Below are 23524 nucleotides of genomic sequence, written 5' to 3'. Positions count from 1 at the left end.
CGGACTCTATCACTCCTCCTCAGCAATAACATTGAAGTCTAAACTTAAGAGAGATGATGAAACAAATTAATTAAATAAATAAAAGATTGAAAATTTAACACTGAAATCAACAACCTTGGGGAGATTAAAAATCACACTATAATTCCTTAAAGCATCGTAATGGGAAATTTCGTAGTAAGAAACATCAAAGTCTAAGCAATACCCTTTTTCATTAATAAGCAACATTCTTTCTATCCCCATGCAGGCCACCACTACCGTCACCCTCAATCTCACTGCATCCGATCCAAAGCAAACCACAAAAACTCCACCATTGCACGTGCAAACTTCCCCTTTTCTCTTCTATTCTTCTTGGTTTTCACCCCATTCCCCGGCCCCCTCTCAACAACAAAAAAGAAAATTTAAGGATTTCTAGTTATATAAGTATTTTAGTCAGTTACTACTTCAAAAGTTTATAACCTTTGGGTACTGAAAGGGTAGCCTTAAATGTGCATGGTACATGTTACTTTTGTTTCCGACACTTACCCTCCTCTGCCACCCTTTTGTTTTTTTTCAATCATCTGCTGGCTGGCTGGCTGCCTGCCTGCCTGGGTGCTGCTGACAACACACTTTCTGCTCGGTCATCTCTCTCCCCATGTCGAATATTTTCTGTGCACCACACAAAGGTGTGGTTTGTTCACTTTTTAACGGTTATCAGTAGCATTACTTTCCTGTCAAAAAGCTGCCTTCTTCCTCAATACACAGCGTGACTGAAGAAGAAAAAAAAAATCGGTTGCCATACACCAAAAGGGAATATTTCTCAACGGAAGATGCAAATGCAATGATGAAACGAACCAATTACACACTTTCTCATCATCTTCCTCCCTCCGTTATCCTTATCCCAATAAAAAAGAATAAAGTACTTTTGTGCTTTCTAATGCATAATTTGCCCCATTTGATGTCATGAACAGCACAATCAGGGCAAAAAGTTTCACTTTCGTAGAAAAAAAAAGAAAAAGGACCCAAAAGATTCAGATTAACCTACTAAAATAATGAAAGTTTTCATGCTTTCTTTGTGATTTGCATTATTGCATACTGAAAGTTGCAATAATTGACATGTGTTTAGGCATTTTGTATAAAAGTTAATCTCAAAAAAGAATTTTTTTCTGCTTACAGATGCTTTTCTTTCTTAATGGTCCCCGGCAGGCATGACCATGTGAAGGAATCATGTACTGATATTTCAAACAAATACGTAATTTGGAAAGTAAAGCGGCCTGAAAGAAAAAAGCTCGACACATGAAACTTACAAAGATAAAAAAAAAAAAAAAAAAGTAGTGGCTCAAATGATAAAAGAATTTGTTCTATTTTTTTTTTTAATTATCTCAAGTTCGTTGGAAGATTACAAAAAACTAATTTCTCATTAATTTATTAAATTATTGTAAATAAATCTGTTTGATCTAAAATAATAAATCCTGAAAAATTCCTTTATAGTTCAATAAAAAATAAGAATAATAAGTATATAATTATATATAACAAACCTGCAGAAAGGGGAAGGCTGAAAAAAGAATTAGAGGCCAATTCAAAAACAGCCGAAGGAAGCTCAAACAAAAAAAAACCTGTCAAATAAATAACCAAATCTCCATCGATGCTCGACATTTCTAACCGAATCCCCTTCAAGGGGAAAAAATAAAATTACTAGCAGTTACTGCCAGGCAACAATATAAGAAAAAACAGATATTTACTCAAATAGAGATAAAAATTAGTAAATTTTTATTTCTAAATTGGTCTAACTTCCAAAAGGATTCTTAGAAGATTGTTCTACCACAAAAAAAAAAAAAAAAAAGGGCTAGCCTACTTCTTCTCACATCAGATAATGGCAAAAAAAAAAAAGGAAGGCTGTACAAATAAGTGAATAACAAACTACCAGCCATTCCCCTTTTTTTGTTTTATTTATGTCAAATGCAATCTCCGTGCTACCTCGTGTAATTGTAACCTTTCTTTCTCTTCGGTCTTCAGGTTCAGAGCTTCAACCGAACCCACTGGTATCGACCGTCGAGAGGCACATCCTTGACAATATCATAATTGTACCTGCAAAATATCGTCCAAAAATACACAAAACAAAAAGTTTGTTAGTTAGTTAGAGATTGGGATTTCCTGATTCTACAAATGCTAAAATGCTCCATTTTGGTGACATTCCTTATCCTATGCACAGAAAAGGAAAGAACACTTACTTCTCTTCAAATCTTTTTTGCTCGTACTTTTCAGCGACAGAGAAGAACTCGTCGATCACCGTCTGTGATGGCATATTCGGCGGCTTTGCCGGTGACGGTGGTGGCTTTTTCTCGGGCGATTCCATTTCCGAGTCTCCACAGAGCTCGCTTAATGGACTTGTTTCTCTACTGATAAAAAAAGGTGAAAATAGAGATTATAAAAACGGAGAGAACGGAAACGATTCGATCTTCTTTTTTTTTTTTTTTTGACGGATAGAAATAGAAATAAATAAAAAAGTTAGTAGTAATTATTGATGGAATTAGTGAAAATTAACTTGAATTTGTTGATGTTGATGCACGTTGAGATTTCAGTTTCAAAACTCTTGGCCTGCACAAGCACATTCATGAACCATGATTAGTTAATCAATTAATATATCTAACGGTAATCTTTTGACGAATAGAGAGGCTTTCGCTTTCTTCATTTCCTTTCTATTTACTTCGTTTGTTTTTCCTCAGCAACCAAACGGGAGAACAAAAAAGTAGAATAAATTCGCAAAGGAAATTCGAAATTCACCCCTAGATCTACGAATCTCAAGCTATCCTTGACAATATCCCATGACTCATTGCTAGAACAACGAGAAGCCGAAGGCTCGCCGGAGCAGAGGCTGGAACACATGTCACCGGCGATCACTCCACCGGGATTCGAGGAAGTGGCAACGGTAATAGGCTTTTCCTGCGTATTTGAAAGGAAGCTAGGGTTTTCGAGCTCAATGTCTGGTGAAGTTAACTCCAATTCTTGCAATTCTCGAGAATCAACGGCTTTTGTTCTCTTTGATAATGAGAAGCTTGTGCTTGAAGCTTCCATCTCTGCTGTTTCTGCACTTCGTTTACAGCTCCTCATACAATCAGCCATTTTTTTTCCTTTCTTTGTGTGTTTTTTTTTTTTAAATAACTTCGTTTTCCATTTTGGTTTTGCTATATTTGGGGTCTGGACGGAGGAGAGAGCGTTAAAAGGGCGATCGAGTGAGGAGATGATGCAACATCAACCGTTCATTTTTCCGACGGTGGAGATTTGTTCTTTTTCTTTGCCTTATTTGGTACTGTGTAATATATGTGGTCCCCACTCCGTTCTTTGTGACACGATCTTACGCTTTTACGTTTTTTAATTTTTAACTATAAAATTAAAGCTTCATTTAAATGAATAATCTTGATTTTAATGAGATTAAAAATTATTATTATTATTATTATTAAAAAATTATTTTAGTTATTATTAAAAAAATTTATATTAAAAATTTTACTAAAATTAATATTTAAATATAATTTAATTATATCATATTAAAAAATACGATAAAATCCAAATCTTCACTAAATCCCATAGCTTTGATTTGCCATGTCATCACCTTGGCTACAGCCAAACCTGATTCAACATTTTCGAAATTGATGGTATATTAATATATATAAAATAAATTTGGTTTAAAGTTTTTTTTAAATGTCTAAATGATTCTTAATTAAATCGTTTGGTCGGTGATTTAGTGCTTTTATTTTTTATTATTTAGTTTATTAAAAATAAAAATACTAATCAAATAGAGCTTAAAATTCTAGGATTATTGAGCTTAGAATTACTATTGAATCAAGAACATGGTTGTGCGTCTCAAACGAAGCTATACATAACTTAGCATTGGAACCAAAAGTTGAAAAAACCAAGCTAAGGTTGAGAGTTGAGACCACATGATATGTTATTATATAATTTGATCATTGATATTTTTTACAACATAATCCAAAGAATTTAATGTATTAGCAACACCATATATATGGTAAATTGGTAATAATTAGAATGAATGATGTAAGTTACAACTTTGTAAATGATAATATGATTTACCCAATAATTTGATTTTAACTATAATTCAATCGGTTTATATTGTTATTTTTTCGAGGTTGTATTTGATAAATTTGATATTTGAATCTCATCATTTATAATTTTTTTCTTATATTCAACATTAGTCTCTTGTGTAAAAAAAAAAAAAAAATCAGGTAAAGAAGATTTTTTGTTTATTGTATCTTCGGCATTTATTTTCTTACATTTAAATTTTTAACTTAATGATTAATATATATATATATATATATATTAAGGGTGTAAAATAAGTAATTTATGAACAATTTCGATTTATATTTATTTATTAAAATTCATTAATTTGTATATATATATGTATTTCATGCTCAAAAGATAAAGTTTAAATTTTCTTTACTCAAGTAAAAAAAAAAAAACCTTTAATTTGCTAAGTTTATGCGGGGTAAGAATTAATATATGTAAGATGATAAAATGATTGAGAAAGACATGATTGGTGGTGGATGAAATATTGACACAAACAATAACTGTAAATTTAATAACTTTATCTAAATATTTATACTATACTCTATACTATGTATGAATTGTACGTACGTAATGATGATCAAGTGGGATTTTTATACGGTTAAAAGAGTGCCCTATTTATTAGAGTTGTTACGTGCATGATCAGATGTTATTAAGAATTGTAACAGATGCTGGATTAATACAGGAATAATAAACGCATGGAAAATATAATATAGAAAAAAAAAATCTTGAATATCGACTTTAGCACAAAGAAAAAAATTAGATATTGAGTTCAAGGTTGGTTGTTGTAGTGGGGGGGGGGGGGGTTATCAAACAGCCAAGACTATGATGGAATATGGATGGTTGGCACTTAAAAATGAAGAAGGTGATGAGCTTATTGGAGTGAGGACCATAGGGGCTGCATGGTACCCACCTCTGAAAACAAATTTTGAAAGAGGCATTGGAACTGGCTATTAGCTATAGAGAGTAATTCACAATCACAAGGCATCAGAAACTTAGCATAATAGCGTAAAGCTTGCTTGCTGCATGCATGGGCTTTTTATTGCAGGAGATAGGAATCATGATTGTCTTCAATCGTAGGTATTGGCTCTTTCTAGCTTGTACATGCAAAGATCATGCAAGTGGGTAATAACTTTGGTTCTATGGTAAAAATTAAGTTAAAAATTTATCCAATTCTATATATTAAAAAGTGTATGTATTTTCTGGATAATGTGAACTTTGTAAATCATATGGCATATTAGTACTGCAGAAGGGGACAGAAGCTTGGCCATATCGTATAGATATATTTAGGGCGGACGTGTGGGGTGAGAGGCAGGCACAAGGTGGATTATAGAGAAAGCTAAGTGAGGGTTTGGATTTGACCGTACTATTTGTGTGGTATAGATGAGTTATCATATCATTAGTTGAATCCAAATGTTAACTTAGTAAGATTCATTTAATATAAATTTTTTTATGAATTTTTTTTCAATCGTAATTATAATAATTTTCATTAATATTTTTAATTTTATCGAAATCAATCTTACCATCCATCCAAATTGACCTAAGACAATTAAAAGGTTATTAATGACAGCTCAAGGCCTAACCGGCAATGGCGATGTGCTTAAAAGTCTAAGAGAGAAGCAGATAAGAGCTCCGGCGAAAAAAAATCATGAGACAAAATTAAGGTCCTTTCAATTTCAAAATGTATATATAAATATATATATATATAGGTAAATCCTAAGCCAAGTTTAGGATTTTCCATAAACCATGTTCAAACTTCTTCCTTTTTTTTAAAATTATTTATCAATTTTAAATAAATTAACTAGACTTAAATTAAGATAGAGATTTGATTTCGTGAGTTATCTCATTTCTTTAAAAAAACTTGAGATGTCATTATTTATTGGTTCCTAAAAACCTCAGTTTTTCTTGTTAGGATGGTAAGTTATTGTCATAAAATAAAAATATTATTATCAAAATCTTAATGTTGGAAAATGTAGGACAGCAGGTGGGTGGTGGGGATGGCCAATGATCAATGCTAAGATTATTAGGAGGAAAAATTTACTACCACCAAAGTATTTATGGCAAACCCATTTAGAGGCATTGCTTGATCAGTTTAGCATATATAGTAGATTGATTCTTTTTTTGATGAAAAAAAATTCTCAAGGCAAACAGAATCTTTTGAATTAATAACAACCTTAGATAACAACCTTATATTTAATGAAAAGTTTTAATACTTGAGGATGCATTTCTTTTTCTGGTTTTGATTTAGATCAGTATATATTATTTTTTGCCTGAAAAAATTTAATACTTGAACTATACACCAAAACAACCAAAAAAAAAATTGTAGGTATACTATTTATTATATTATTATTGTCTTCAAATGTCAACAATTGGGTAAATTATTAGTAATATATTAAACTTTTAATTTTAATGATTAAAATTTAAATTTTGATAAATTTAAGTGAAAAAAAAAATACTCTCTACCAACAAATCTTTATCTTTTCGGGATTCCATTTCCTGTGGCTAGCTTCTTTTGGTGTGTAGAATGGATATATACCTAGCATGCACCTGGAATCCACAGATGCTCAAATTTTAATCTATAATTGTTGCAAAATAAATAAGTATTTTGATAGAGGAAAAATCCTAATGCGAGGATAATGAAAAAAAACTGCAGCCTTACATGTTATGAAATTTAGCTACTTATATTGAATATCATTTTTTAAAGAAGCCGAATAAATAATTAAGTCGTGGGTTAATAATTTTTTATTTCCTAAAACTAATTTGTTTAATTTTGATGCATTACAACTTCACAGATGTACGTAGAGGACATTATGAAATTAGGCAGAAAATAAATCGTACTCGTAAATGATATATTAGGTTTACGGAAATTTAGATAATTAGTTATATAAGGTGGAGCTTTGGAAAGCATCTCTAGCTACATTAAGATAAGGGTGAATTCCATCCGAATTCAATGTTGAATTTCAAAGAAAAGATAAGAACTGACAGATCAACTACTGTATAGCTAGGCAGCTACCTTTGTACCTTCGGATTTACTACTATGTTTCTGTTTTAATCTGCCAATCCATACATAGTTTGAAAAGATTTCCTTTTTTTTTTCTTTTTTTGTCGCCCTGAAACAGGAAGCCAGGCTCGTTCCAGGCCCCAGGGGAAGGAAGGACATACAGTGACTTCTAAGCCTCTTCCTGAATCTCTTTTTTTGTTTAAAGCTGCAGTTATCTGATTTACTTTATCAGGCATGAGATTGTATAAAAGGGAATGGATTGTTGTGATTTTTCCAGTTTGGGAATTCTACAGCGGTGCCAGAGGTGGAAAAGATGGAAAAAATATTGATGCGTATTGAATATCCAAAACACATGCACTATCAGCACTGGTCCCAATCTCTATGAGTTTAAGAATAAAACTGTTACTGGACAGGTAAATCAGGTAAGGTTTTGAATTCGATCTTTGAAGGCGGTACACATGTTTCTCCATAGGTAGACTTGCTATGGATACATTTATGATCTAACTGCATCAAGCAGCTAACTCAAATCAAACTAGTTCTTCATAGGCATATCTACTTATCTACTTATATTTCAAACATAAGTTGGAGTATTTTTTTGGGATCCAGGGAGGAGAAATTTTCCAAAAGGAGGAAAGGGGGAAGGGGGTAATTCCCAGTACTTTTTCATAGAAAGCTGGGTGAAAAGTACATGGTTTGTAAATCACAACTTGCAAAAGCTGCTAATCATCAGCAGCCATATCAACATGTCAGGAAGGATAAATTCCCCAGTTTTAGGCCCTTTAGGGCATACATATATATGTCGTTTCCCCTCCATCCATCCTAAAAGATTAATGGCACTTTTGTTCTTTTCAAAAAGCAGGTGTTTGAAACTAGCTAGGTATCTTTTCTCTGGTTTTCAGATATCTAGGTCAGGCCATACAAATCTCTTGTTGCCTGTATAAAAGGCAACAGGGCAATGTGAGAAACAAATTAATCTCTTGTTAAAACGATTTCATAGGCTCTGTAAATTTTATTTTCCGTCTGAAATCTGAAACCTGCTACGTACATCACCAATAATTCCAATAAAACATAGGCATGCTACAACTGGACCATCTGTTTCCCAAAGGGTCCTCTCAGTTTCAGATTAACCATCCCTATTCCCTGATAGATATATATATATATATATATATATATTCCAAATTACACCAAAAGTTAAAAATACATAAAAAGTTGAGGTTGAATGTACTTTCGAAGAAAAAATGGTTTCTTTGGAAATGTTGGGGGCGGTAGATATGATAAGTCCCAGTGGCTGCTGCTTTTTTTTTTTTTCTGTAATATTATTTATTATATTTTACTATTATTTCGTTTCTTTACTGTTGTGTTCATTATGTTCCTTTAAAAATGATAAGTTTGTTTAATTTGTTTTAATATCATCTATTTATTATTTACGAATAAATTTTTAATTATTTGTTAACATACTCAATTATATATGTATAAATACATTCATTTAATGTTTACAAACATATTTATTAAATTTAAACAAATACATGCAGATCATGAATATTATATAAAAAACTATTTAACAATACGAACCAATCACGAATGATTTAATAATAAACGAATGATCATGTACAGAATCAAACTAATTCAATATTGAATCGTTTATAACCTAATTTTTACCTTTGTACCTAATGGTTTATAAATTATAATCCTATAGTCAGTGGTAATAAAAAATCCTGTTATATACTTTTATGAAAACTTTATTGTTATAATATTTCAAATTTTCCTTCTATAGAAACAACAAGATTTCAGTGTTAATTGTACTATAGTACCAAATGTAAGTGTTATTTAAGTATGGTTGATCGAAATCATTTTTTTTTTTATGTTTTTGGAAATCATATTTGATGTATATAATATATATATAGAGAGAGAGAGAGGGGGGTTATAATGTTTTGTAAGACCTAGCTAAAAGTTACGATCATGCATTTACGTGCTAAAATCTCCTATTGTTGCCGCTGAATAAACGAATTATACCAACCTCTTTCCCCTCCCCATCAACTCTTCCTCTACAACTATAATCTTCTCACCTCCCAGAAACCAAATAAAAAACTCGTGGTCCACCTCAACCCCCAAAAAGAGGTTAGAAACTAGGATTACTATTACCTTAAAGTGTGCAAACGTTCCATTTAAATGAAGCGGTATAAAATTTAAGATTTAATTGAATTGATTCATGTAATCGTAATAAAATTTAATAAATTTAAAATTTAAATTTAATACCAGTAAACTCTTTTTGTATAAACATTGCATGGAGTATATGTGTAATTAGAACTGTAATCCATTTCTTTTGGATTACATTTAGATTTAACTGTCTGTCGGTTCATAGTCACCTCCATGTTTGCAAATTATTAACCAGAAGTATAGGAAATCAAAGACAGGCCATTTCGGCTGGCAGGCAGATGAGGTAGCCATTAGCCAAGGTAGGGACCTGTACTTGAATTACAAGCAGTGGTGATCAAAGCTCCAAGCTGGAAGGATCGATCGAATCAGCTTACGATGTTATTATATATACGGTAAGGGTATATACATCTTTAGACAGGAAGGCTTCAGTCACCAAAAAAAAAAAAAGGGGGTTATTATTAGGTTATGAATCCTGTGATCATTGACTCTAGAGAGGTACGGAGTCAAAACTGTACAACCAATTGATTTACTTGGGAAAACCTCACTTTTTGGATTGATTCATTTGACAGTGAGATTATTGAATTTATATAGCTACCTTAACTCCTATGTGCACTGATATCTATATTTGCTCATTTTGATTTGTGTTACGGTGCCAATTGTTAGAAAATTTAAGAAAACATAAATAATAAAAAATATATAATTTTAAGACGTAAAAAATATTATTTTAAAGGTAATTATGTTTATAGGATATAATAAGATTTTAAAAAAACTCTTTAAATTAAAAGTAATAAAATTGATTAGACAGAAAAATTTATTTATAATAAATGAACAGTCACCAATCAACTCAATTTAAAAAGTCATTATATTTTATATAGACATATTTTTTTATTTAAATAAACTTTATTTAAGCAGTCATATTTTTTTGTTCAAATATATTTATTCAGACTATCATATTTTTTTCTATTCAAATATGTTTATTTAGAATAAAAATAAATTTTAATAATATTACAAAATAAAAAATAAAAGATATAAAAAAATTTTCTCTATTCAAACATATTTAGTCAGAATAAAAATAAATTTTAATAATATTTTGAAATAAAAAATAAAAGATATAAAAATTAAATCTATTTACTAAATAAGTTTAAGTGCCCAAATGCTCAAATTTCTATTTTTTATTTTTAAAATTATTTAACCCACTAGAAAATTTTTTAACAAACCCAAATGATTTGATCCGTTTTAATATTTAACTTAATTATTTAAATAATATAAATTATTTCTTTTAAATTATATATAAATTATTATTTTTATTTAATGTGAAATATATTACATTCTAAATTATCAGTATAAATTATCAGTAGTAATGATAAGCATTAACCTTTGAGAGAATTTGAAGATCCTGATTGTTACCACTTACCAGCCCTGCAAACAGACAGCAGCAGGCAGCAGGACATATATAGTAACTAGCCATTGCGATTCAACACCATTAATGTTGTTACAGTTTCTCTGGTAAGGATGAAAATAGTTAGGAGAGATATTAAAGACCTTAACATTGGTTATTGACCCATCTTTTCAGCAGCCGTATGAATGATAATAATGAGAGTAGATGGAACACATAGATGCTTAAGCATTTCAATTTTCAACCCAAGAACTTAATGCCTTACATCAAAGTAACCGGACAGGTAGAGAAGTTGGAAAAGATGGATCGATAATAACAGAATTAGTGTTGTGTGGGGATCTGACTCTTAAAAGATCCAAAATTCAACCCTGTCTGTCTGGAATAGAAATCAATTAAATCCCGCATCAGTTCCTGTCAAAACTAAAGTTTGAAGTATACGTACGTATGTAGCCTTGTAACAATCAAAGAATTCAAGAAATAACCATTCAAGATTCTAATGGGTACTCTGGCGAACGGCCAACTCCTGCTGGTTGTCATAAATACCGATGCACGTGTAATTGAATGACGGCTAGCACTGGGAGTGGCAGGAAACTGGCAGTAAAAGCTTCAACAATACTTCATGATTACTTTATTATTATATACCCCTGGCAGTAAAGGCTTCAACAATACTACTGTGATCATTTTATATTATTATATTCCCCACCAAATCACCTGACCAACATGGATGGAAATAAAGCTGGCAAAAGTTTCTTTTTTTTCTCTTCATATATTGACTTGAAAATTAATTATTTCAACCCAAAGAAAATTTCATTGTTTTTATTTTTCTCCCTACTATGCACATTATGTTAGTCTCTGATCTTGTTTCGTAAACGGAGATGGGACTTACAAAACAAAAATTACTGACATGAAAATAATCAGAATGTAAGTAGTTCAAAACCTTAATATGATCAGCCCAAATTTCGGCCCGTCTAATTTTCACCTATAGATAAACTCCAGGTCGATCATGTTGAGATGGAATCAAATGTCTTAATCAGCCCTAAACTAAATATATGACTAATATATCCAAGATTGAAATAATGAAGTTGAAATAACGTGACAAAATAATTTTTTTTCACTATTTATTCCATCCATTCATTGCGTGACAAAATTGAAAAAATGCTTTTTGAATATCTCACACCCTACGTGAGAAATGGTGCGAGATTTGCGTATTAGAGGGCTTTCTTTTCTTGAAAAAAGTTAGAGCGCTCCTTGTTTGCAGTTTCAACATCATCGGGTGATGCCACCGCAACAGTAACTCCTTTATCTTTAACGGCATCAATGGCATCAGCAAATTCCTTGAAGTCCTTCAAACTGTTGGGGAAATATGCAACAAAACTAGGAGTGAAAAAATGGTCTAAATATCAAAACCATATTCATACAAAGAACTAAACTTATTTTGGACAAACATAACTTTTGAGATTTGACTTCGATAAAAAAAAAATACTAATAATATTGACAATATTATTCATTTCCTTCTACTTCCCTTAATCAGCAAAATAAAAAGGAAAAGGTTAATTCATCAGATAAGAATCAAAACCACCTGTAATCTACATCAAATTGAAAGTTCAAGCAGGAGATAGTTTTTTGTCAATTCACAAATCGGATGACCATTATCAGCAATGCAAGTTTTTTATATTACCAGCATTTATTATCATACTTTCGGACATCACAGAGTGCCATAGTCCATTATAAGCTCAATCCCAATAGTAAATATTTTCTATTAGTCAAAATCATCACTTTTTTCACCTTGTTGATAATATCTCTTCTCGTCTCCTCTACCTTTCTTCCTCAGTAATCCCCAATAAATATCGTACCAAACTAGCAGAAAAGAGTTTTGTCTATATGAGGCATGCTAATGCTTCGAGAGCAGACAGAAAAACAGCAGCAGCAAAAATAACTTCATTGTCTGGTTCCAGGACTTTGAGGCAGAAGAGGAACTAAAATATCAGTCCTCCAACACTTATTACTTTCACAAAAGAAAATGCAGAAATCATGGGTAAACATCTTTCAATTGTATAAGAAAATGCACAAAAGACCATCTATAAGTTATAGAACAAAAGCCTACTGTTTAACATGAGGTGCTGCAAAATACTTTAACATGATGAATGATGAACAACCTGAGAAAACGACTGAAACAAATTTCAGTTTCTCATTCAGAATGTCTCCTATGATTTGACTTCACAGAAACATCAGAGGTTCGACCAAGTCAACAAAAAAATAAGGCAAAAAAAAAGGAGGTTGCCTCCATACCTACTATAACCTTTAGCATCTGGCAGCTGGTATGCATCAACATCACCAATGGTCCCAATAATTGCTTTGATAAGTGTATCATCATCCATTTCGAATTCATGGAGAAAGTCACCAGTTCCATCATATACATCAAGTGTCTTTAATAAGTTGGCATCACGATAGGATAAGAAGGTGAATATACCTACATGAGAAAATCTTAAGGTAAGATTCTAAAAGGGGGATAAAAATGTTGGCCAAGCAAATACAGCACTTAGTGTACCTGAATGAGTATCAAAGTTACAGAAACCCCCTTAATCTCCACCACTAACACACACACGATCCCAAAACCATGTATTACTAATGTGTTTTTGAAATAACATAAGCACTCCCATTAAGCTGGTAACCGCTATCATATAAGTTAACTGCCTTCCCAACTTAATTTACCTGTAACAGGTGAAGGCTTGTAATTAATTATTCAGAAAAATAAACAAAAGACAAATTTCCACAAGAAGAGACACTTTATTCACCTGAGTAGGTCTCACAATGGCTTCCTTGTTTGAAGGAAGTCAAGCACTCCAACTTGCGCTTTCAATAAGAGAGTTGCTAGGAAGCAAATCGAGGAATTTCCTGACAAACTTTTCTCTGTTTGGGAGATTTTTCCCATCAAGCAACCTTCCTTGGAAATTAAGGATTTGTGGATGTCCTCGAGAGATGATGAAATTCCTGCCCAATCATTATCCACTTTCTCTTCCAGCACATGTAGGAATTTCAGATAACTGGGGAAAAAAGAGTAAAATCAAGTTACAAAATCTCACTCATTATAACATGGCTTCAGAAAGAAAGCCAAACATTTAATTAAAGAATTGTAAGCAAAATTATATTTCATTGTAAAGTTGTCACCTGTAACAAATGATAAGCAACTACTGCACATTGTTGAAATTTAAACTTCCAACTGATAAAGTATTGCTTGGCCTGGTAAAATGTAAGATTAGCTCGAGGAAGAAAACACTTAAAGGAATCCAAAATTTCTACCTGACTCCACCCATTTGCTCAGATACCCACCCAGCAATATTTAACTTTGCATCCATCCTAGCTGCTGCAATTCCATGACCACTGCCTCTCAGTTGGTTCTAAAAATGAGTATAAACCATTAGATTAAATTAGGATTCTGTCCTTGTATTTCCTCATATAACCCTCTAAAAAATCCAAAATGTATACCTCCATTCTTGCTTCGCTTTGGGACACAAACTGCTTGAACCATTGTTGGTATGTAAATTGTACTTCTTGAAGGATGCAATTAATCTACAATTGAAAAATATGAAAAAATACTTTCGACATTCAATCTTTTGAAGGGAACAGATTTTCCAAAAGACAAACTATAATCAGCAGAACAAATTAATCTACAAAACTGTAATGTTGCACCAAATATAGGATATCTGTCACAAAATAGAAAAGAAATATATACCAAATTAAATAGGTCACCAGCACACCCAGCCATTGATTTGCCTCGAACAATTATATGGCTATAGGGATCTTGCTTCCCTCATACAGATCATGTGAATGGATAAACTGAAATTCCTCCAGTTTTCCTTCCAATTAACTGATTAAGTTGCACAAAGGCCATGTCTTTTAGACCCATCTCCGGCAATGACTGACTGCCAAATATCATGCATGGAGTAGAAATGTGAGATTACGTAGAAGCAATTGGAATGAAAAGTATGGTGATTTGCAGAAAAAGAGTATTGAAGTAGGAGCCTACTATCTAGAATGATGCCCCAAAGTATAGAATTGCCTCTATGTCTGGAACAAAGGAAAGATTTACATTAAACATCAAAAAGCTGATGCATACTGATCACAAGCTCCAGCATCTTGTGGTAAGAGACGTTCTCAGGAATTCAAATAATAATCTAAAATTAGCAACACTATGTGACAGATAAAAAGGAAAAACACCGCCATTGTTTATGTTTAGCAAGTGAATTTAAACTTTCACACCTAGTGTCAATCTCATAAACAACTTATTACATTTGAAGCAGAAACAAATATGAGAGAAGAGCATTCATAACAAGAAATAGACAACCAACTTTCAAGGCAAGGTCCATCTCACCAAAACAGTGGTACTAGAGGAAGAAGTTCTTGCTTCGGTAAACTCATATAAAAAAATACTTCAGTGTAAGGGACATCATTTGTGAAAAGATCATGCTGCAAGACCTTTACACCACTGATATCTCCAACCTACAGTCAGATGTATAGAAACTTAGAACAAATAAAGCTGAAAGAGAACATTTAGAAGAGATGGACATTGAGCTTTATGTTAACCTCTGTGGGAACACAGATTGGTTCCTTGGGAATATCATGTAAAGATAGGCTTGGAACACTTCTTAAGGCTTCTGAAGTGTCAGGAGTTTCTTGTTTAAGTTTCAGCTCCTTAGTAGCACGTGCTAGCTCTGCTAGATCTTCCTCTGTCAAACTAGCTTTAACTTTCTCCAAATTTTCTTTTTCAGCTGCTTCATCACTAGAAACATTCTCTGGATCAGGCTGACGGAAAAGAAGTTCACTCGTATGTAATTTAATTACAATGAAGAATTAAATAAACATAGAAAGGGAAGTTTTAGGTTCGAGCAATTCCTGCATTTCTATGGTAACACAATGGGGATTGTTCAAGATTAATTTCTCTATTAAAGGAAAGAAAACAGCCTTGGAGCCTTTCTCAACAATTCTGGCTTTCAGGACCATTAAAGGTTTCTCATATCTCAACGGCTCGAAAGGATCCATATCTTATATCCACTTACCCCGTAAAATATAAGCAAAATAAAAACATATATTTACAAATTAAAAGAGAGAGAGAGAGAGAGAGAGAGAGAGATAAAGGTTGGATAATAATTTAAATTTTAAATTAAGTTACGAATGAAAAAACTTACAATGGTGCGAAGCATTAGAGACAAGCCACGAGGAAATGATCCAATATTGTTCTCTCTGAGTGAAAACTCAATTGTATTCATAGATGCCTCCACAGAATCCTTGTCAAAACCTTCTTCAGCTAACTTTCTAAGAGAACTCATGATTAATTCTTCTACTTTTGGAATATCATCTTCAGAAACTCCCTTCAACCCAATGCTAAACTGAGGCTGAAGAAGTTCATCTTCCACCCCACCACCAATAATGGCGTCTCCAAGACCACTTTCAAGCAACACTTTCCTCAAGGGAGAAGCAGGAGTTTTCTAGTCCAATGACTTATCAGGAAGCAGCCAATTAAGGCATGCCATGTGCTTCTTCTTCAGATCACCACCTTCACCAGCTGGATATTTCTCAACAATCCTCACTGGTTCTGAGAAAAGCTTCTGAGGTTCAACTTTTGATTTGCCTGAAGCTGTGCTTGCATCAAACATTTCTAGATATTCTGAGAGAGAGAGAGAGAGTAAATGCTACAGTTTAAAATTGTTTAAAAAAAAAACAACATTACAATAGGTAAGACAACAAGAATAAACAATTGACATAAATATATGGTGAATGACCGAGAAGTGCTGCCCTAACAATTATTCTATATCTATAAATTGGAGAAGAGAAAATAGTGTAATACATTCATCTTACTGTCTGATTCGTAAGGGCAGAGTAAACAAAAATAAAAAAAATCTTTGCCCACGGGATTTCAGTCTAAGAACTTAAATATAGTACATAGCAATACCCAAACAATTAAAAAGGTTATTGTACTTTTTGGTGCCAAAAATGAAGCAATAAAACACTTATTTCATCACCAATTTATCTTATGGGGACTTCATTTTGTCATTTAAATGGCCAAGCTGGCATGGTTTTGAAAGACATTCTTTATTTTGAGGTTTCCAGTCTCTATAATATCCTTATCTATAACTCTTCGCTGCATCACTTCCCTTTTGAACAGAGTCATCCACATATTTTAAGGGAGATAAGAGGATTTATATTAAGCAAAAGTTCAGACATCCATTCATGAATAACAACCGCGATTCTATTTATTACCACTTAGGATATGCAAGCGTTCATTTGGATCATCATCTCCAAAAAACCATATCCTGGCATTTTTGGGATGGTGTTTGTGGTGAAATTCCTGTAATTTCAATTCAGCAAAACGAGAGAAACCATATTTACCAACAGCAACACTAATAACCATAAAAGTAACAAACAAACACATTTGTTCGTTCCCTACATGCACAAGTAGACATATGCGGAATACAGATGAGCCAGGATAAAGTATAAACCAAAACACAAACCATACTTAGTGAAAAAGACCAAGAGTCGGGGCCTTCTAACCAACAGAAGTTGAAACAGAAAACTAAATACAAGAGACACAGCATCCAGGTATACATCAACAAGTTTATAGAAATACTGTTCAGAAAATATAAACCACGTTAAAAACAGAAGTTTAAGAATATTGAAATTTTCATTTTCACAACTCTACAACAGATTTTTTTTCTTTTATATTTGTGTTTGCAGTTTGAACATGTTGAATGGGTTTTGGGAGGTGCAGGGAAGGAGATCCCATTGGGTCTTCAGTTATAATTGCCGAGACCCCTCCCCTCCCCCCTCTCCCCCCACCCCCCCCAAAAAAAAAAAACACATATATTATTACTATTGGTGCTATCTTAAGTACTACTGTGCATTAATTTGCCCCCCAGTTTTGCCATTTCTCAATATTATCAGAAGCAAAAGCTTTACCTTTGTATTGGTGGAAGCAACTGGATAGCAAGTCCTATCAGGATAGGTGACTGCATTAAGAAAAGTGTGCAAGCTCCCTTTTAACAATTCAACAAATGGTTCCTTCAACGGATACTTACCAGAGCCACATAATACACTGTGTTCCAAGATGTGAGGGATCCCGGTGGAATCCTTTCTGCATTTACACATTACACGTAGGATATTATAAGAACTCATGCAACTATTCATTCAAATCATCACATAACAGTTTTCTAAACGCCAAACATCATTATTCAGACTACCCAATCAAAACAACTAAACATGAAATAAGTCATATTCTCGAAACATCAAATATAGAAAATAGTTAACGTAGTATGTGGAATACTAAGCTCAAGCTTTACTAAATTCTCAATTCAAAAATTAAAAAGGGAATTTGTAAAGAAACGAAGAACTTAATTTGGAGTTCGAAACACAATTCCGAAAACCTTCTCGTCATCGTTTGAAACGGACATTACCTCCGCACCAGTTTTTTATGCTTGAAAAGAACAGCTTTTGATTTACACTCTCTGATGAACTCTTCCGATATTTACTCGAATCCAAGCTTCTCCGCAAGTCCATCTTCAACTCCAGCAATATCTGGACAAGAAGAGAAAAACCAAATAAAGAAACTAGTTTCAATTCATTCAAATTAGTTTAGAAAAATAATAGAAATAAAATACTAACTGGAGAAGGCTGAGAAGGAGGACAAGCGACGGCGCGTGGGGATAAAGAACTGAAACGCTTGCTGTTAAAACTGAAGCAAAGAGAGTGAGAAGAAGCTGCAGGGAGTGACCTCCAGTTGTTGCGGAGAAGAAGGGAACGGTTGGGAATGAGACGGCGTTGATCACGGGCGGTGTAAGAGACGAATGATGATTTGGATAGAAAAGAACGAGAGTTTTTGGGAGCGGAGAAGAGGAATTTGTTGCATGGGAGAGAGGAACAGTAGAGAGAGCGGAGAAGTGCTGTCCTCTTCATTAATTAATTTTTTATTCTTCAAAAACCCTGGCCTACCACTAGAGTTTATATTGCGAGGGAAATTTAAAAAAAAAAAAATTCAGAAGGTTGCTCAAACGCTCGGAAGAATGAACCGTTGGTTAATTATTACCCAGATTTTTTTTAAATAAAATTAATTCTATTTTTTTAAAAATAGATATTATTATATTCCCTCCTGTTTCCTTTTCTTGGGAAAAAATCAGCCAAGCCGTCAGGCAAAATTTTCCGTTTCTCTTTTAAACTAAAAGTAAGAAATTAAAAAGAAAAAAGAATTGGACTTTGGGAAGGGGCCCAAACATACAAAGTCTAGGGCTCCCCAGTCCACACCATTTCCTTTCAACACCAGAGCCACTTAAAATGGGCCAAATTGGGCTTGAACAGTAAGCCCCTTTGCTACTGGCCTGTGGAGCAGTATGGTTTGTTAATTGTCGGTGATAAGGCTATTTGCTGAAGATTCTTTTGCATACGGAAATCGAGACTTTCCGGCCGCCACTGACAAAAGAATAATAAAAAAAAAACCCCAAAAAATCATTCTCAAGCCTTTAAAAAAATTACTTATTACCAATACTTCGACTCACTATTGCGAGTAAACAAAAAAGGAGTGTATAATTCATTCACTTTAGTGTGTTTCACATTGAAATCCACCTTTTTCTTTACCAGCACTTGCCATGAGATGTTGATTAGGACTGTAAAACAGTCTATTCTCATGGCTTTTAAATCCAACCGCCAATTTTTAAAATAACACATCATAAAACTATACAAAAAAAAATTATATATAAATTTAGTGTAATTATATTTCGTGTCTTAATTATATTGATATAGTTAAGACATAATATTATTTGTATTGTGTTCGTTCAAATAATAATAATTCGTTTAAGAGATTGTACTATTTATAATTTTAAAAAATTTAAAATTTATTTTAATTAATTAAAAAAATAAATTAATAATTATATTTATTTGATATTTAAATAGATTATAAATATTTAATTTTTAAATAATTTTTTATTTAAATAATAATTTAAATGATATTTTTATTTAAATAAATAAATTAATCGTATTTAATCATGTTATTCGTATATAATCATATCATATTATTTAAGTAATTAATTGTGTCTAATTATATTATTCACATATAATCATGTTAATTATATCATGTTATATAAGTTAAATATAAATTAATTTTAAATATATTAATTTTATTATATCACATATAACATATATAATAAATATATCGAATTCATATTTTAATTATTAATATTATGCATATATTTATATCTTGTGTTCATTTTAAAATTATTTATATTATGTTTAAAATTATATTTGAAACGAAAGACGACGTGATCAGATGAATTGCCAAGTTTAAATCCACATTTTTCTTTACCAGCGCTTGCCATGTGATGTTAATTAGGACTGTAAAACAGTCTAATCTCCGGAAAATTAAATATTAACTTAGATTTGTGTGTAACTAAGTACAAAAATTTCAACTTTTCGCAGAATATATCACGTTGTTGATCTCTACTATTGCGACCCTTTCTGTGCTTAAGCGATTGAAGTTTGTTTAGCGGACAATCTGACATGCTAGATAAAATTTTGTTTTTCCGATCAAAGAAACAGAATTAGATAATACATGAATTTAAAAGGATGAAAATGGCAAATCCCAATCAGTAAAATCGGAGGAATCAGAGACGAAAAAAGTATTCAAAAATTTGGAAAATGCTGGTCACTACCTACCAAGTTTTTTTTGGCGTCTATGACCCATGGGGTCGACATGTGAAACGTGACTCCAACAACCGAGAGTCGTCGACTAACAGTTACTCTCTTATCAGCCACTCGATGTCAGGCAAACATGGAATCAACCACCAAAAACATCACTAACAACAGTGCCATTGCGAGCATTATAGCCACAAGATATTCATCCTCCTACATCATCATCATCGTTACTAACTTAACACACACAAAATGAGTTCAGGAGAAAGTGAAATAGCCCATGAATTCCACCCATATTTTCGAGCATATAAGGATGGTCGTGTGGAAAGGTTCTTTGGCACCGATATAATTCCTGCATCAATCGATTCTCAAGATGGTGTATCCTCCAAAGATGTCACGATTGCTCCAGAAACAGGCGTGTCAGCGCGTATTTTTATCCCGAGTTCTGTTAAATCAAACCAAAAGCTCCCCCTGATAGTCTATTTCCATGGTGGAGGCTTCTTCATGGGTTCACCGTTCTGTTCCGAATATCACAATTATGTTACTTCTCTTGCTTCCAAGGCCAATGCTGTAGTCGTTTCTATTGACTATAGATTAGCCCCAGAGCATCTTGTACCTATAGCTTATGAAGATTCATGGGCTGCACTCAAATGGGTGGCTTCTCATTCCCATGGTGAAGGTCCTGAGGCTTGGCTGAAGGATTACGCTGATTTTCAACGAGTTTATTTAGTTGGGGATAGTGCTGGAGGCAATATCGTGCATAACATGGCGGTTGAAGCAGCAACTGAGGATTTGTCTGGAGTGAAGTTGTTAGGAATTTGCTTGATTCAACCATTTTTTGGGAGGACAGATGGTCATGTGGACAAGTATTGGCTGTTTGTCTGTCCAACAAGCAGGTTCGATGATCCTAGGATACACCCTGCTGTCGATTCAAGGTTGTCCAAGCTAGGGTGTAGCAGGGTGATAATTTTTCTTGCAGAGAAAGATAATTTGAGAGAGAGGGGACTGCTCTATTATGAAACATTGAAGAGCAGCGGGTGGAGTGGAGAGTTGGTGATTGCGGAGACTGAAGCAGAGGATCATGCTTTTCAATTGTTCAATCCAAATTCGGAGAAGGCTTTAGCCCTTATGAATAGGCTTGTTTCTTTCATTAATGATGATAAGGTAAGTAATATTTTCATTCTATAGATTTTGAAATGTTCATGTACCATTAAAAATTGGAAAAGAAAACTAAAAACAACATATGCATTAGAACACAGAACCATGTACTCAAAAATATGATAAAGGATAAATAATAGTAAGATTTCATCCGATTTCATGTTTGTTTCGATTTAATTATTGTTTTCCTGAGTATTATTTATGTCATAACGAAAAGATCAAGAAGCCATAAGACGATCACAAAGTGCTAGAACTGAATACTAACCCAAGTATACTAGTTCAAAGCCTTATCCTGATTCATGAAAGCAGCAACCTTTTTCAGCTTAGCCACAGAACTCTCGCAAGTGGGTTTGAACAGATGGAACACATGGTCCTCTCCTTGGGCCTCCATCATCTCCACTTCTCCTCCCCACTCACTCTTCTTCAACTTCTCGCAGTAGTACCAGCCCCGATGTCTCAGTATATCGTTTTCAGCAACGCAAACAAGCACCCTGGTGCAACCCAGGCTCGCAAAGCTTTGATTATCAATAGGATTCATCCATGGATCATCTGATCCACTCGTTGTAGGAGATACCAAACGCCACAGCCCTTCTATTTTTGCCCTTACAACTGGATCCTTAATCTCATCACCAACCGGTTCTTTGCCCCAAAAATATGGATGTGCTAAAATAATACCCTCAAGTTTAACACCATCCAGTTTTTCGTTGCCAATTTTAACGGCAATGTGGTGCGCTATGTTAGCACCAGCGCTATCCCCTGATAAATAAACCTTGTCAAAATCAACATAGCAATTCAACCACTCTTCAGGACCATTCCCACCGTAATGGGAAGCAACCCATTTAAGGGCAACCCATGAATCATCGTAAGCAGCAGGGATAGGGTGCTCGGGGGCTCTTCTGTAATCAACCGAGACAACAACGATGTTAGCTTCAGCAACTAAGGGGTTTAGGTAATTGTGGTACGTAGGAGAAAAGGCAGTTTCTACGCAAAAGCCTCCACCATGAAAATACACTAGAAGAGGAAGTTTCTGGGCAGAGCTAACGTTTTTTGGAATGTAAAGCCTGCTGGATTGGCCAGTTTCTTGTGAATAGACGACGTCTTTGGATTCAACGTTTGTTTTGGGGTCAAGGCCTGGAGGGACGATCTGAGTGCCTAAAAGCCTTTCAACGCGACCATCCTTGTAAACGAGAAGCAGAGGAGAGCCATCGATGGCTATATCTGACGTGGCGGACTCCATGGCAGTGAAAAAAAAAAGGATGAAAGAGAGCCAAACACGCAGATGGCAGGACCTTATTTCTTAGAAGAGGAAGGGCGAGAGCAGATAGAATTACTGGAAGACAAGATTTTTTTTGTATATAATAGATTTTGGCAGATCGTTTGCCAAAAAAATAATTTAACAGTGTCCACAATCATTAGATAAGAATTATTTATTAAAAATAATTCTTTTTTTTTTTTTAAGATTCAGATATCTATACCATCCATTAAAAATTATTTAATTATCATTTTAGAAAAGTTTTTTATTTAATATACTTCTTCTATTAAATTTAAAAAAATTAATGCATTAATTAAAAATTTTCCATAAATACTACCTTAGCACTAGTTAATATTTTCTTTTATTAAATTAAAAAAAAAATAATGTACCATAATTATATTTTTTTTAAAATATCACTTTAACCATCGCATTGGTAACAGTTTTCAACTTTATTTTGTTATTGTAAGTCTAATTTCATTTTTATGTAATTTTTTTAATTAAATTAGTATCATTCTGGATATCAAAGTCAATCAAATATATTATAAATAACTAGCACATAGCATGTACTCCTACTATTTAAGTGAAAAATAAAAAATTTATCTAAACAAAAAAAAAAGATTATTGTCAAAAAAATAAAAAATGATAGAAAGTACCGTATATTTATTTTGAAAGAAAGAAAAAGAGACACAATAATTAGTTTTAAACTATGTAAATTTATTTTTAAAAAAATAAATTTAAATCAAATTCTTTAACAAAATATTCTTGAATGTCCTTAAACGTAAATTTTTATTTTATTTTTTATGCTTGAATTTTTTTTTTTACCAAATTGATG

At 33.0% G+C, this 23524-nt stretch overlaps 2 protein-coding genes and 3 pseudogenes across 5 annotated transcripts; 1 reads left to right on the top strand and 4 right to left on the bottom strand.

Moving 5' to 3' along the window:
- Positions 1–1723: 1723 nt before the first annotated feature.
- LOC111308278 (cyclin-dependent kinase inhibitor 6-like) lies at positions 1724–3300 on the bottom strand (annotated as a pseudogene). The gene is made up of 4 exons (XR_016326911.1): positions 2761–3300; positions 2522–2574; positions 2208–2375; positions 1724–2064 (listed from the first exon to the last, which is right to left on the bottom strand). The product of XR_016326911.1 is annotated as a cyclin-dependent kinase inhibitor 6-like (transcript).
- Positions 3301–11584: 8284 nt separating this feature from the next.
- Positions 11585–17753, bottom strand: LOC111308037 (presequence protease 2, chloroplastic/mitochondrial-like; annotated as a pseudogene). Its single transcript, XR_016331910.1, has 14 exons — positions 17565–17753; positions 16869–16956; positions 15798–16275; positions 15507–15669; positions 15195–15416; positions 14983–15110; positions 14344–14533; positions 14097–14180; positions 13911–14008; positions 13406–13654; positions 13159–13322; positions 12900–13080; positions 12396–12467; positions 11585–11960 (listed from the first exon to the last, which is right to left on the bottom strand). The product of XR_016331910.1 is annotated as a presequence protease 2, chloroplastic/mitochondrial-like (transcript).
- A 17-nt stretch (positions 17754–17770) lies between these two features.
- LOC149519901 (uncharacterized) lies at positions 17771–18679 on the bottom strand. Its single transcript, XM_089746658.1, has 2 exons — positions 18267–18679; positions 17771–18179 (listed from the first exon to the last, which is right to left on the bottom strand). Exons 1-2 carry the CDS (start codon positions 18555–18557, stop codon positions 18036–18038), a joined length of 435 nt encoding a protein of 144 aa, XP_089602784.1. The 5' UTR covers positions 18558–18679; the 3' UTR covers positions 17771–18035.
- Positions 18680–20534: 1855 nt separating this feature from the next.
- LOC111308927 (putative carboxylesterase 5) lies at positions 20535–21592 on the top strand. Its single transcript, XM_022907622.2, has one exon. The coding sequence runs from the start codon at positions 20535–20537 to the stop codon at positions 21468–21470; it is 936 nt and encodes a 311-aa protein (XP_022763357.2). The 3' UTR covers positions 21471–21592.
- Positions 21527–22677, bottom strand: LOC111308926 (putative carboxylesterase 12 pseudogene; annotated as a pseudogene). Its single transcript, XR_016329340.1, has one exon. The product of XR_016329340.1 is annotated as a putative carboxylesterase 12 pseudogene (transcript).
- Positions 22678–23524: the final 847 nt, after the last annotated feature.

This window comes from Durio zibethinus, chromosome 2, assembly GCF_047325235.1.
Source record: "Durio zibethinus cultivar Kanyao isolate XHJ-2024 chromosome 2, ASM4732523v1, whole genome shotgun sequence".
Taxonomy (NCBI): Eukaryota; Viridiplantae; Streptophyta; class Magnoliopsida; order Malvales; family Malvaceae; genus Durio; species Durio zibethinus.
Note: the sequence above shows the minus strand (reverse complement) of the source record. Positions and strands in the feature narration are given on the sequence as shown.